Genomic DNA, 16,160 nt, shown 5'->3' on the forward strand with positions numbered 1-16,160 from the left:
GAACCCCAGCGCTAAATGTTTCTCTAGCATTTCAATGGGCATGGTCTTGTACATGATATTTACATCTGGAAGGCTTTGCGCTTCATATAGCTTTGAAGTGAGGTGTGGAGATGGCATCATTTTAGGAAGTTTCCCAAGAAAATCCATTAAAGGTATGCATTAACTTAGCAGAAGGACAAGCAATGTGTGAGATGGTCATTACCAGGAAATTTGAGACTATTAGTCATGTAATATCATAATACAAGTAGTTTGGTATATTTTACGCAGACGCACAAACACACATATTCTCGTTTGGATTCTCTAGTTTTGTGATATGTACAACAAGCACCATCAAGTGGACAATAAATAAACTGCAGTATTATACATTTAGCATCTTAACTTACTCTGCACATTGTTCAACACTTTGCCTCTCATAGTTTATGATCACAAGACCTGGATGCAAAATTCAAGATTAAGTCAGAGCAGACAAATGTAAAATTTGATCAATCCTCGAACAAATATTCATTAGTTTGGATGTGTAGTTCACCATCATTTTAGTTTTGATTGTTCTGCACTAATTGGAGCATATTTAACAATGTGGAAAGGAACTATAGAATCTTGGATGTGATTTGGCTATGCCTGTATAATTTCTTAATACAAGCAGCTTGTCTCAAATTCTGCATGTCCAATGTAGTGCATGTTAGTACCTTGTGGATCCCCTCAGCTGTTGGCATCAGAGTTCTAAACCGGGAAATGTTTCATTCTTTGTATTAATTCAAGGTTTAAAAGTCTAGCTGATCCCTTTAGTGTAAATTTTGTTCAAGATGTCAGTGCTATTTTCTCTTTTATGTTAAATTCTGTTAAAACAAAGCCAAAGAATGTGTTAATTCTGTTCGTTTTTTAGATTGCTGTCTGAGGGTATTCTGTGTAAACAGAACATTGGTACACACGCGTGCACACACATATATGTATACACACACACACGCACGCACGCATATATATATAGGAATCACATTAGAGGTGCTAATGTTGCTAACATTTTATTTCGCTGAGATGAAACAAGAACAGCGCCAAACTTAATATCTGAAACAAAATTTTCTTTGGATTGGTTATTGGCTGAATGAATTCCAATTTAGTTAATCTAGAATGTTTTCCTGGAAGTATAATGAAAGAGAGCAAGATATATTTCCAGGTGGCAGGTTCAAGTTTGTATATTATCCACTTCACTCTTGATCCCACAATTGTATTTAATTGGTAAATTGTGCTTTATCTTTGTTAGGTTATCAGATAGAATGGAAACAAAATCCAACTTGCACTGAAAATTGGTGTGCAAAATATCAGCCATTGATACATACCTGCATTCAAATTGAAATTAGATTTCTTCCTGATATTTTCTGTAGCTCCAAAACCAAGCTGGCTCATCTGGATTTTTGGGAGTTAAAGCGGGGGCAAGGACCGGCCCACAGCACTTCTGTTGAGTCAGGAAGAGCACTGGTGGCTCTCCTGGCTTCACAACAAAGAAGCTATTGGAAACTTTTACTTGTATCTAGATCACTCAAGACTTCAAACAACTATGCAATGCATGCTTTTTTTCTGATAAATTGTATAAAATCCTGCAAGACATTTAGAATCCCATTTTGCACGTGGGAGGGTGATTACACCGGCGCAGCTAGAAGTTGCTTCCACCACCATATCCCAAGAGGAATCAAAGATTTTTAAACGTGTCCCCTGTTGACCAATTAAAAAGCAAACCTTGCATAACTATTCAAGAGTGAACAATGTAAACTCTTTCATTATTTTCATTGCTGAAGAAAAAAATATCAGGGACAAGTTGCAGAAGAATTATAAAATAAATGCTTGAATTGATACTTTTGTTGGTGGCAATTAAAGCAGGGAAATGAAGTACAAAGTTGTGTGCGAAAGGGTAATTTGAATGAAAAGCAAATTCAGAGAAAATATTGTGTGAGCACAGTTCTACTTTCGTAATCAAACCTGACTCTTCTCACTGACCTTGGGTCAGCCTCATAAGTACCTAATCCGTTCAATAAGACTGAAATAAACAAATACTGGAGAATTTAAATGATAGTTTCAATAACTAGCCAAGGGGTAGAATCAAATCATGATCAAATTTTACTTCCAATCATTACAGTATAAGGACATGTCATAGGAAACAGTTTGGAGCCAAGGGGTTTGTGTAATTGTCTGCAGATATGCATAGTTGATTGCCAGTCATTTCTGAAGACAATTTGGCTCCAGCACTGCTGACATTTTCCTGCTCCGTGTATAGTTGTTTAGGATTGTAAAGTGGAGTGATTAGCATTTGAAAGCAATACCTAGATCAGATGCCCAGTTGAAGTTCAAAGCTAATGGAACAGAAAATGGCTATTGTGGCCCAAACATTTGCAGCAATGAATGATTTTCTAGTAGTAAAGAATAAATTGGACTGGATATTTAAACATAAAACATCTTGATATAGTTTAAAGAGATAATTTTAATACACAAGTATTATAGTCTTCCAATATTGAAATAAAATTAAATGTTGAATGATTGGTGATGTGCAGAAAATTCTATTATCTCCTTGAAAAATTCTGCATTTTTAACCCGAGTGCCATCAAGTAAGAAATGCAACCTAACAAATAAACCATTTGAACTTGCAGAGAAATACAGTTTTAATCTCAGTGCACTGAGTTTTTACCATTGTGTCTCTATTTCAATTTTCTGAACGTGTGATTCCCAATGCAAATGCCAGATGGAGACAGGTCGAATTTCTGAGTGGCACATTGACAAACCTTACAATTCCAAAGATTCAAGTTTGTATTTGAGCTACATCCGTTTCCAAACAAAACACTACAATTACTTTGGAGCTACATTAATAAAATACTGATGTTGTAATGTAGGAGAAAGTATGTTGAAATATGACTAGGATAAATATAGTAAGAGAAAGTGTTGAGAGATTTTGAGGATAAACTAGTTGTACGTCTGGATGAAATATATTGTAAATGTACTAGGTAAAAAAAAGGGAAGAAATTGCAGAGACTCTCACCATCATTTTCCAATCCTCCTTGGTCACAGGAGTGGTTCCAGAAGATAGTATAATGTTCATGCTGTACCATTGTTTCGAAAGGAAGGGATAAACATAATCATTACAGCAGGTCAATTTAACTTCGGTGGTGGATAAATGATTGGGATTTATCAACCCCCTTTTAGAAACACACAGTTTAATCAAGAGAAGTCAGCATGGATTTTTTTAAGACTCTGACTAACACTAAAATAAATAAATGAAATATTACATCTACGTAAGTATACAGGTCCCTTAGTCAGCACTTTGTTGATGCACAGCTATTTTCAGGTCCCTCCAGAGATATTCGATTGGGTTCAAGTCCGGGCTCTGGCTGGGCCACTCATGGACATTCACTGACTAGTCTCAAAGCCATTCCCGGGTTGTCTTGGCTGTGTGCTTTGGGTCGTTGTTCTGTTGGAAGGTGAACCCCTGCCCCAGTCTGAGGTCCTGAACGCTCTGGAGCAGGTTTTCATCAAGGATCTCTATACTTTGCTCCGTTCATCTTTCCCTCGATCCTGACTGGTCTCCCAGTTCCTACCGCTGAAAAACATCCCTACAGCATGATGCTGCCACGACCATGCTTCACTGTAGGTATGGTATTGGCCAGGTGATGAATGGTGCCTGGTTTCTTCCAGGTGTAACACTTGGCATTCGGGCCAAAGAGTGCAATCTTGGTTTCATCAGACCAGAAAATCTTGTTTAGGTGCCTTTTGGCAAACTCCAAGCGGGCTGTCATGTGCCTTTTACCGAGGAGTGGCTTCTGTCTGGCCACTCTACCATAAAGACCTGATTGATGGAATGCTGCAGATATAGTTGCACTTCTGGAAGTTTCTCTCATCTCCACAGAGGAACTCTGGAGCTCTGTCAGAGTGACCATCAGGTTCTTGGTCACCTCCTTGACCAAGGCCCTTCTCCCCCGATTGCTCAGTTTGGCCAGGCGGCCAGCTCTATGAAGAGTCCTGGTCTTTACAAAGTTCTTACATTTAAGAATGACGGAGGCCACTGTGTGCTTTAGGACTTGCAAGGCTGCAGAAATTGTGTTATACCCTTCCCCAGATCTGTGTCTCGACAATTACTTCGTCTTCATGGCTTGGTTTTTGCTCTGACATACACTGTCAACTGCGGGACATTATATAGACAGATGTGTACCTTTCTAAATCATGTACAGTCAATTTAATTTACCACATGTGGACTCCAATCAAGTTGTCGAAACATAGGATAATCAATGGAAACAGGATGCATCGAAGTTCAATTTTGAGTGTCATAGCAAAGGGTCTGAATACTTGTGTAAAGGTGATATTTCAGTTATTTCTTTTTAATTACTTTGCAAAAGTTTCTAAACACCTGTTTTTGCTTTTTTATTATGAGGTATTGTGTGTAGATTGATGATAAAATAATGAATTTAATCAATTTTAGAATAAGGCTGTAACGTAACAAAATGTGGAAAAAGTGATGGGGTCGTTCTGAATGCACTGTATATCACTTGCTATCTTTATACTTTATCTCTGTTTTCATATGTACATAAAGCAATCTTAGGAACAGATTGAATTCCTCAGACGTTGTTTGGTTAAGTCAATTTTTGAAGACCTTATTTCACAGCAGTTTTGAGTTATTGTTGTTATAGAGGATTTGGGGTTCTGGAAAGCCCCATTCCTCATAGCCTTGCAAAAAATGGTGGTGAGCTTCTTTATTGAATTGGTGCAATCCTTGTTGTAAAGTTGGACCGCAAGAAAGGGAATTTGTGGAGTGGATTCTTGGAGCAGCTAGTAGTGGTGCATACCAGGGAAAAGGCATGGATAGCAGGTTGGTTGGATGGCAGAAAACAAAGAGTGGCAATAATGGGGCTTTTTCTGGTTAGCTGTCAGTGACTCGTGGAGTTCTGCAGGGTCGGTGCTGGGGCCGCCACTCTTCACATTGTATATGAATGATTTAGAATAGGGGATTGAAAGCTTTGTGGCAAAGTTTGAGGATGATACGAAAATAGAAAATAGGAATCTGAGGGGTAACTTTTTCACACAAAGGGTGCTGGGTGTATGGACCAAGCTGCCAGAGGAGGTAGTTAAGGCTGGGACTATCCCATTGATTAAGAAACAGTTAGACAGGTACATGGATAGGGCGGGTGTGGAGGGATATGGACCAAGCACAGGCAAGTGGGGCTAGTGTAGCTGGGACATTGTTGGACTGTGTTGGCAAGTTGGGCCGAAGGGCCTGTTTCCACACTGTATCACTCTATGACTCTTAGGTGGAGGGGCAGGCAGTGTTGAGAAAGCAGGGACTCTGCAGAAGTACAGGTTGGGAGAGTGGGCAGAGTAATGGCAGATGGAATATCGTGTAGCAAAGTGTGGAGTCATGCATTTTGGTAGTAGGAATAAAGATGTGGACCATTTTCTAAATGGGGTGAGAATTCTGGTGCAGGATTCCCAAAAAGTTAATCTGCAAGTCGAATCGGTAGTAAAGAAAGCAAACTCAATGCTAGCATTTATTTGAATTTATTTATTTTTGGAATATTGTGAGCAATTTTAAATGAGGAAGGATGTGCTGGTTCAGGAAAGGATCCTGAGGAGGTTCACAAAAATGATCCCAGGAATGTGTAGGTTAACCTATGATGAGCGTTTGTCGGCACTGGGCCTGTCGTCGCTGAAGTTTAGAAGAATGTGAGGGGGACCTCATTGAAACATACCGAATAATGAAAGGCTTTGATAGAGTGGATGTGGAGAGGATTTTCCACTAGTGGGAGAGTCTAGGACTAGAAGTCATAGCCTCAGAATTAAAGGACATTCTTTTAGGAAGGAGATGAGGAGAAATTTATTTAGTCAGCGGGTGGTGAATCTGGGGAATTCTTTGCCACAGAAGGCTGTGGAGACCAAGTCAATGGATATTTGTTAAGGCAGAGATGACTAGATTCTTGATTAGTACAGGTGTCAGAGGTTATATAACCATATAACAATTACAGCACGGAAACAGGCCATCTCGGCCCTACAAGTCCGTGCCGAACACATTTTTTTTCCCCTTAGTCCCACCTGCCTGCACTCATACCATAACCCTCCATTCCCTTCTCACCCATATGCCTATCCAATTTATTTTTAAATGATACCAATGAACCTGCCTTATGGGGAAGCAGCTACCACTCAGGAGAATTACCCCTAAACTGGGTCCCTTAGGAGGGAGAATAGATCAGCCATGATTGAATGATATGGGGAGAAGGCAGGAAATTTGATGGGAGATGAACGGCCATATTTGGCGGAGTACTTCGCTATATTTCTACTTCTATTCATGACCTTATGATCTAAAGTGTATATAAAAGTGCAGTTGGAGAATTCCAGGATTTTGACATGATAATGAAGGAATGGCACATCACGAAGATATATGATTGGAGAGGAATTTGAAAGTGGTGAAGCTTCTATGTGCATTTTGGTTGGTAGATGTTTATGAGGAACCAGTGAAGAAACCAAGACATTGTACTTTATAGATGGAATAATATACATTAGCACATAGAACAGTACAGCACAGGAGTGGGCCACAACGTTGTGCCGAACATGATACCAAGTTAAACCAATCTCACCTGCATATACATGATATATCCCTTCATTCCCTGAACTTTCATGTGCTATCTAAACGTCTCGTAAACACCACTATCGTATCTGGATCTATCCAACCTCACCCTGTAGCTGAAACCCTTTATTCCAGACATCATTCAGGTAAACCTCCTCCACACCCTCTCAAGCCTCCACATCTTTCCTGGAATGGTGGGACTAGAACTGCACGCAATACTCTCAAGTGCGTTCTAACCAAAGTCTCATAGAGCTCCATGACTCCCTGATCCTAATTGATGAAGGGAAATTATTGTTTCATGTGATGGATGACATGCCAATCAATTGGTTTGCTTTTTCGGGAATACTGTTGAAATGAGACAGATTGTGTAAGTTTAGTTTAGAGATATAGCATGGAAACGAGCCCTTTAGCCCATTGAGTCCAAGCCGACCATCGATCACCTGTTCACACTAGTTCACGCTAGTAAAGAGGAAAAGCTTTTTTAATACAATCAATAATCCACATCATAACTATAAATTTGGTTCATTGAAACTATTGAGGACTTTTATGAATATGCTGTAAAGTCTACATACTAAGTAATTTGTATGGTAGACTTGTTTAAGAAAGAACTGCAGATGCTGGAAAAACTCAGCGGGTGAGGCAGCATCTATGGAGCGAAGGAATAGGTGACGTTTCCGATTGCTTCGTCACCTATTCCTTTGTTCCATAGATGATGCCTCATCCGCTGAGTTTCTCCAGCATTTCTGTCTACCTTTGTATGGTAGACTTGGTTACTGGAACAACGACACTGTCTGCTCTTAATTGTATAATCGTTAGCATTCTTACTCTTAAGTTGGAAAGGGTTCAATTCCAAGACATTATTTCATCAAGATAACAGGTTAGGTTCTGAGAAGGGAAATCTTTAATTGAGTTGTGAGAGAGGATGTGAGGCACATAAATATTTTTTAATTATACCTTGCAGGTATTAAAAAAGTTGATTTAACTTCAAGTCTTTAAGCTAGCAGAACTGCATGGGTTGATTCTTAGGGATTTTCAGGAACTATGGAAATAAATTACAGGGACTTTACTCATCATCTTACAATGCTCTTTGGATCTGGTGGTTGTGCCAAAGGATTGGAAAGTAGGAAATGTTACTCCCCCGTTCAAAAAAGAGAGTAAGCATTAGCCCAGCAATTACATGCTTATCAGTTTGAACTTAATGGTGGGAAAGATTTTAGAAACACAGACCAAGGCAAAGCCAGCAGGGATTTGTTAAAAACAAATTTAATTAATTTCATAGAACTTTTTGTTAAGATGACAAATAGAGTTGATGATGATAATGTAGTTGCTCTGGTGTAAATGGACTTTCAAAAGGCTTTTGATAAAGGTGCTACGTAATAGGTTTCTCAGTAAAGTTGAAGCATATGGCATAACAATGTTTATTGATGGCATAGACAACTGGAGTATTGTGTTCAATTTTGGTCATCACATTATAGAAAGGAGGTGAAGGTATTATAAAAGGCTGAAGGACAATTTGGATGACATATGTAAAATGCTGAGAGGCCTGGACTGTGTTAATGGTGGGGAGTTGCTCCCTTTGGTGGAAGAATGGAGAACTCAAAATCACAAATACAAACTAAAGAGGAGGAGAATAAAGGGTGACATGATGAAAAACTTAATGCAGCATGTAGTTGAAATCTGGAATGTATTTTGTGTTGAATTGATGGAGGCAGATTCTATTGTTGCCTTTAAAGGGGAATTGGATAATAGGAAGAAAAACTTTGCAAGGCTCTGAAGATCTATGAATGTGAGTTATTATGACACGATTGGCCAAATGGTTTTCTCCTGTGTTGTAATCATTCTATAATTCCATATTAAACACCGGTTCTGTTTTGGTAATTAAAGGAGCAAAAGAACATTTGTTTTCCTTTAAACATCATGAAAAAGTGTGGCCATTCATCACAATGCTCTGTGGAATTTTGGTTTGTCTAAAGTGACTGATCACATTTTGAATTGTTTTACAGAAGCTCTTTATATTGAACATTGTCATTTTAAAATTAGCATGGGCTACAAATATAACTGTCTTTTTTGCACACTTTATTTAAGCTCAATTATCTTAAACAAATGTCCGTTGCTTAAAGTATTTAAAAAGTCAGGTGCTGAACCTGAACAACTATGCATGTCTGCTTTTATATCATTTCTTATGAATTACTAATTCTAACTTTCTCCCCCAATTTCAGTATGGCAGTTGATGGATTTGGTCAGCCAGTTAGCTTTCCTGGGCGTCCAGTTACAGCTTATGGTTACCGTCCAGATGATCCTTTCCTCTATCCATTTGGAACCAGATAAGCTCAACAAAAATATTTATTAGTGCTTTTGTAACACTCCTGTACATAACTGCATGTGTAATGTGCTGAGGGTCTTTGTTGGTACTGCATTGTGTCAGAGTTAAGATGTGAATTGCATTTGTACATGGAACTCTCCAATATCCTGACTGAAATATATTGGTTGTAATTTGTATTATTTAATGTTTTTCTGCCTTTATTTGAAACACTGGTTGAACCTGAAAAAAACAAAACTGGAATGAAGTCTCCAATATACAAACTGTACTTTTAAATAAGCCAATTCCACAGCTAATACTTTGCTATTTAAGTGTGGGATCTCATTCCATTAATCTAAAAATGTTTCATTATAGCAATTTTACCTTTAAATCTGTTTACCATAACAAGCTGCATTTTATATTTGCAGAAATAATTACACAAAATGCAGAGCCATATTCCATGTTTTAAATTATTTGAATTATCTCGCTGCAGTTTATTACATTTCTGTTCTGTTTGTTCCACATCTAGTATGCTTGTTTCTATTTATTTTGCCATTACTGTGATCAATGAACAAATGTGGATTTAAACAGATCTGGCAGCATTGTTTTACGTTTGGAGAATCTATTGTTAAGAAATAAGAACTGAAAATAAACAGCCAAAATCAAGTTTTTGTGTTGTGCCATTTGTGGGATATTTATAAACACGACTTTATCTTTTAGTTTTAAAGTAGACAATTTACTGGGACATGATCCTTCAACAAAATTGGTGAAACATCCAGCATCTGCAGCTTTTTATTTTCATTTACTTTGCAAGATGCTTGGTCTTTTTGTCTGTTGCAAGAGATGACGTAACTGCAAGTGTGTGTGATCACAATGTATAGTTGCATCTCTGTGGGAGAGAAATCTCAAGACATTTGTCCAAGTCTACTCATGACATGTCAGCAAACTCTTCACGAAGTATTTGGATTTCCTTTAGTCTCAATCCATAACAGCTGCTAACTCTTAGAAGTTATTCAATGAACAACATTGCTTTGGGAGGAGTAGTGTTACGCCTGCTTTACTTTGTGATTATTATGATAAATGATCTTGTCACACCACCTCTATTCCCTTCTAATGATAGAGGATTCCAAGTCTAAAAATTGGCAGTTTGAGTTCTTTAGCAATTCTAATGCAGCAAATTGCTGGTTTGACAAACAGCTACTACTTCTGAAAGCAAGAGGATTATCTATATGAATTTTAAGTTGTACAAATCATTTGCACAACTTAACTACAATTTGTTTTTTTTGCACATAAATCCCACAAAATCCTTTTAATTCAGACCATGCCCACATCCTTCTACATTTTATCTTTACAGAAAATGTATGCAGAATTCCAGAAAATCTTAACTTTTAAGGCTTGTTGAGAATACTGAAGATATGTTTGGTGGAAGCAGGTCTCAAACGGTATCCTGGAAAATAAAGCTTTACCCAGAACTGTGGAGGCTTGGATCCCACCACCAATATATTTTCTGTGACTTCCATAACACGTGTATTAAGAAGCATCGGAGGTCAAAAAATTCTAGTAGAAAAGTGGATTCCATTGCTGAAGTTGTTCTGTTGAGAAACTAACAGCAAGGAAGTATACATTTGTTTTAGAGCACAAAATCCTCAATGCCTCTGCATTGATGTATAAATCTATATTAGAGAGTTTCAATTAAATATATGCAAAAGCAGTTCAATTTTTAAAGGGACACAAAGGAAGAGCTGAAAGGGGCAGGAATAGTACTAAACTCGACTGAAAAATGATAAAATTAGTTCCCTCAAAACAATAATTGTTATACATGGAAATGCAAGTAGGAGGTTTTGCTTATAAACAGTATAATTGCAATGATATACTTGCAAAACACAAGGGTATTGTTAATGTCGCTAGTGGAACACACTGAGACCAGGCCAGTAAGTGTAACTAGATGCTTTTATTTGCAAGAAAGATAAATGACTCTCCCAGGTAATAAAATTACATTGTGTTTTATACAGTTTGGGCACAATAGTGATGATTGATAACGTAACAGATGTGCTCATGACAGTGTTTGCATGGGGCTTGTACATGTGGGTTCTTGAGACATCCCCTCATCCCATGCCTAATTATGAGGAAAAGAGGTTCCATTGTTATTTCGCTCATCCCAGGCAACGTTATTTGCAATATACTATCATAGTCCCTGATTCATAATAAATTCATGCCTATAAATTTGATAAATTCCACAGATATGTTCCATTCATCATTTGCTGCTGCCTCCGTTTTTATGTGTCCTTTGATATGGTAATGTTCAATGTTTCCCAGTTTGGCTCTGTACATCTGGCATGTTCAGGTCCAGTTGACGTTGCTTCTCTTCATTTTTCCCACTGAAAGATAACACTGTATATTTCACTTGTCATATGTCCACTCATTGGCCTATATCCTCTTGACCATTGGTATCTTCCACAAGGATCACTTCCACCTAGATTTATTTCTCCCCCTCTCTCTTCCCTGTGCCCCACCTGGACCATCCTATTTCTTCCCCCCCCTCCCGCTACTTTTCTCTCCCTGGCTTCACAATCCAAAACTCTTCAAAACTCTCACACCTTCTACAAGGGTTACTTGAAGTTAGAGAAATCAATATACATACCGCTGGGTTCAAAGCTACCCAACCAAATTATGAGGTGCTGTTCCTCCAATTTACATTTGGCCTCACTCTGACAATGGAGGAGGTCCAGGACAAGAAGGTTAGTATTGAAATGGGAGGGGAGCTAAAGTGTTTGGCAACTGGGAGACCACGGACTGAGCGAAGGTGTTAAGCGATACGATCGCCAAGTCTGCGCTTGGTCTTATCAATATATAGGAGTCCACACCTGGAACAGCAGGTACATTAGATGAGGTTGGAGGAGGTGCAAGTGAACCTCTACCTCACCTGAAAGGACTGTCGGGGTCTCTGGACAGTGTCGAGGAAGGAGGTATAGGGACTGCATTGCAGCTACTGCGGTTGCAGGGAAAGGCCTGGGGAGGGTGGTTATGTGGGAAGGAATGAGTTAACCAGGGGGTTGTAAAGGGAGCGTGGCTAGTGGGGTGGTCCCGTTGGAGGTGCCGAAAATGCCAGAGAATTATGCATTGTATGCGACGGCCGATGAGGGGGGGGACGGGAAGGGGGGGAGACAAGAGAAGAGCTGATGGGTAACGAGGAACGTGTGAGGGCCTCATCTATGATAGAAGTGGGGAATTCACTGCCTGTGTGATCAGGGATACAGAATCAATTTCTTCAAAGGCTGAATTTTGTATGTTTTTGAGAGAATTTGGAAGGCAAAAGGAAATATTGGAGAGAATTGGGGTTCATGTGATTACTCTACTTGAAGCACACTGGTTGTGTTTGTGCCTTAAAAATGCCAATGACTCAGGTAAAACTTGAGGCTTCAAACCCAATGTGAGAAATTATACTATTAGCCGAGACGTGCTCTCACAGGCTGACATGGTGTAATGGTGCAAATGACACATAACAATCCCATGAAAAGATTATATGGAGCTATTTTGCACTGGCTTAACATGGCTGTCCGAAGGGGGGGTACGTTGGGTGCACTCGCACCCCCTTTTTTCACCACAATAAGAAAAAATCCTGAGGGGGGGGGGGGGGAATGTGTGGGCGTAATTAAACTGTCTGGGGTGACAAGGCTGTTGTGTTGGGCTGGGATCATTCTATGCGGGATGATCTTAGTGCGGGAGACAAGTGTAGGAGAGGTGTACTGACTGTGGGGAGACACTTTGGTAGTGATTGCCCACCAGTCTCAAAAGCCGCTGTGTCTCCCTGTCCCTGGGATAGCAGGAGGCGATCAAACAGCACAATACCCCCCTCCCCTTCCACGCCAACACGAAGGGTACAGAGCCTGTGGACGTGGACGGGTGGCTTGGTTGGCGGCGGCCCTTGGTGTGGCAGAGCCGACATGCCTGCTACCCCCCCCCCCCCCCCCCCCCCGTCCGGGGCCACTCTGGGAGAGAGCTCCCGAACACCTGCCCCGGGGCAACTGGCAGTGACCTGCTGGCATCGCCGATGTGAAGACAGTGCAAAGCCCTCGCGACCGGTGCAATGGGAGGGGAGCGAAGGGGTCATACACATGGCTGGGAAGCAGAGGGGTGTGGGAGGGGGTGGCAACAGACAGGGCCAACAATGAATGGAGAAAGACAGAATCACCGACGTGTAAAGGAGACCTACAATAGTGCATGATCTCTCTCGCGTTATGGCAGGTGATTGTCGCCTGCCCACTGTTTCTGACGCTAAGGGATCGTTGCCCTTCATGTTGGCGTGGAGGGGGGTATTGTGCTGTTTGATCGCCCCCCTGCAGAGAATGATCCCAGCCTAACACAACAGCCTTGTCACCCCAGACAGATTAATTACGCCCGCGCATTCCCCCCCCCCCCCCCCCCCCCCCCCCCCCAACCTCTCTCCACCTCAACTCACGCCTGGGCACCAAAGCAGCTCAGGCGGCAAACTCTGAGCTCCGTCTCCCAACAATCTGATGTGCACATCCGTCCATATTCAAAGATTTCTTCTCCCGTCTCCCTGCAGTGTGTAGACATGGCAGTAAATTCAATTAAAATATATCAAACCTGTGTGTTTCAAACAAATCATAAGTATAACTGCTCTGGCACTGGAGATTTAACTTTAATTGTCATTGTCAGTGTACAGTACAGAGACAACGAAATGCAGTTAGCATCTCCCTGGAAGCGCGACATAGAATATGATTTCAATAAATAAATCTATTTACATGCATACAGTCATAGTGTTTTTCCTGTGGGAGGAGTGTCGGGGTGGGGGGGGGTGATTGGCAGTTACCGAGGTACATTGTTGAGTAGTGTGACAGCCGCAGGGAAGAAGCTGTTCCTGAACCTGCTGGTCCGGCAACGGAGAGGCCTGTAGCGCCTCCCGGATGGTAGGAGAGTAAACAGTCCATGGTTGGGGTGAGAGCAGTCCTTGGCGATGCTGAGCGCCCTCCGCAGACAACGCTTGCTTTGGACAGACTCAATGGAGGGGAGTGCTGAACCGGTGATGCGTTGGGCAATTTTCACCACCCTCTGCAGTGCTTTCCAGTCGGAGACAGAGCAGTTGCCATACCATACTGTGATGCAGTTGGTAAGGATGCTCTCGATGGTGCAGCGGTAGAAGTTCACCAGAATCTGAGGAGACAGATGGACCTTCTTCAGTCTCCTCAGGAAGAAGAGACGCTGGTGAGCCTTCTTGACCAGAGTTGAGGTATTATGGGTCCAAGAGAGGTCATCGGAGATGTTGACCCCCCAGGAACCTGAAGCTGGAAACACGTTCCACCTCCGTCCCGTTGATGTGGATGGGGGTGTGCATGCCGCCCCTAGACTTCCTGAAGTCTACAATGAGCTCCTTGGTCTTCTTGGAGTTAAGGGCCAGGTTGTTGTCAGCGCACCATGCTGCTAGGAGCTGGACCTCCTCCCTATAGGCCGACTCATCGTTGTTGCTGATGAGGCCAATCATCGTTGTATCATCTGCATACTTGATGATGGTGTTAGTACCATGTACAGGTGTGCAGTCGTAGGTGAAGAGGGAGTAGAGGAGGGGGTTCAGCACACAACCCTGAGGAACGCCGGTGTTCAGGGTGAGGGTTAAACAGGTGTGATTGTCTAGCCTAACAGACTGGGGTCTGTTGGTTAGAAAGTCCAGTATCCAGTTGCAGAGGGAGGGGTCGATGCCCAGGTTACCGAGTTAGGTGATCGGTTTAGAGGGTATAATGATGTTTAATGCTGAGCTGTAATCCATGAACAGCATTCTTACATAAGTGTCTCTGTTGTCGAGGTGGGAGAGGGCGGAGTGAAGTGCCGTTGAGATGGCATCCTCCGTACTCCTGTTCTTGCGGTAGGCAAACTAATAGGGATCCAATGTGGGGGGTAGGCAGCCTTTGAGGTGTGCCAGGACCAGCCTCTCGAAGCACATCAATTGATGCGGCCGCGCTGAAATCTATATTTAGATCAAAGCCGCAGGATGGAGATGTCTTCTTTAACACTGTTGCTTATTAAAACAGACCTTCAATCAGGATTGGCTCAAGAGTAACTCAGGAGACAAACTTGAAACATCACAGAAATGACAAGTAAACGGCAAACTTGTCATACCCTTGGGAACTCTGTTAAACTCTTGATCATACACTTGGGATCTCGTACACAACCACAAGTCTTTCACTCGGGGTACCTCTTGGGTCAGATCCTACCGTGAGACAGGGCTATTAACCCTAGCAGATAGACATAAATGCTGGAGTAACTCAGCGTGACAGGCATCATCTCTGGAGAGAAGGAATAGGTGAGGTTTCGATATGAAACGATAGAACCATATTTATCCCAGGAGGGAAATTGGTCCGCCAACAGTCAAAACACAAGGTAGACATCTACACCTTTTTCCAGCATCCTGCAGTACCTTCTTAAATGTCATAAAACACAGATACATTAAATTAAAGTGACGAGTGAAAAGTTCAGGATTGGGGAAGTGCAAAGATTGGGGAGGGGAGTCAGACTACCCCACGACAGAAGAGGAAGAAGTTGTAGTTTGATAGCCTCAGGGTAAAATGATCTGAAAGGTCTGAAGAAGGGTCTCGACCCTGAAACGTCACCCATTCCTTGCCTCCAGTCATGTTGCCTGTCCCGCTGAGTTACTCCCGCATTTTGTGTCTGTGTTCGGTGTAAACTCCGGCATCTGCAGTTCCTTCCAACACATTTCGTGTTACCCCAGATAAACACAAAAATGTCGGAGTAACTCGGCGGGACAGGCAGCATCACTGGAGAGGAGGAATGGGTGACGTTTTCGTTCGAGCCCCTTCTTCGTGTTACCCCAGCACCAAAGATCCGTTCCAAAGATCCTAGAGAAGCTCCTCTACTCTAGTATCTTTGATCCGCTCTATGATCTATGAGCCGCAGGGGGAGTGGGGACGGGGGGCGGCTGAGTCTGCAGAGCTGTCCGCCGGCCGGGCGGAGGCGCTGCTCTCTCTCTCTGCAGCGCGCGGGTGGGTGGGCGGGCGAGGAGCAGCCGTTGGTCGCGCGCAGCCGCCGCTCCGCCCACGTGGCCGGCAGTTGGCGGGCGACACGTCATCCGTGCGGGCCATGCGGCGCTGATTGGCCGAGAGCTGCAGCGGGAGGTTACGGGGACATCCGACCGACAACAAATAAATACCACGACATTGTCAGAAAGAGAAAGGTGGGAGGAAAGAGCAAGATCGGTAAGCGGGGAGGCGCATCCCCGTTACAGCACCAGTGTAA

At 42.2% G+C, this 16,160-nt stretch overlaps 2 protein-coding genes across 9 annotated transcripts in view; both read left to right on the top strand.

Annotated features, from left to right (window-relative positions):
* The window catches only part of kifap3a (kinesin-associated protein 3a), a 123,506-nt gene extending 113,949 nt beyond the window's left edge, over positions 1-9,557 (top strand). Inside the window, exon 21 of the mRNA XM_055642118.1 lies at positions 8,812-9,557. Within this exon, the coding sequence (XP_055498093.1) occupies positions 8,812-8,920 (109 nt within the window). The 3' untranslated portion in view covers positions 8,921-9,557. The remainder of the gene's footprint in view (positions 1-8,811) is intronic.
* A 6,409-nt stretch (positions 9,558-15,966) lies between these two features.
* The window catches only part of odr4 (odr-4 GPCR localization factor homolog), a 56,037-nt gene continuing 55,843 nt past the window's right edge, over positions 15,967-16,160 (top strand). For 2 of the 8 annotated variants that reach the window (XM_055642119.1, XM_055642121.1), the window contains exon 1: positions 15,969-16,156. The gene's annotated coding sequence lies outside the window, so the exon portion shown is untranslated. Of the gene's footprint in view, positions 16,157-16,160 lie in introns of all 8 variants that reach the window. The other 6 variants (XM_055642120.1, XM_055642123.1, XM_055642122.1 and 3 more) reach the window with 4 other exon arrangements.

Source organism: Leucoraja erinacea, chromosome 10, assembly GCF_028641065.1.
Source record: "Leucoraja erinacea ecotype New England chromosome 10, Leri_hhj_1, whole genome shotgun sequence".
NCBI lineage: Eukaryota > Metazoa > Chordata > Chondrichthyes > Rajiformes > Rajidae > Leucoraja > Leucoraja erinaceus.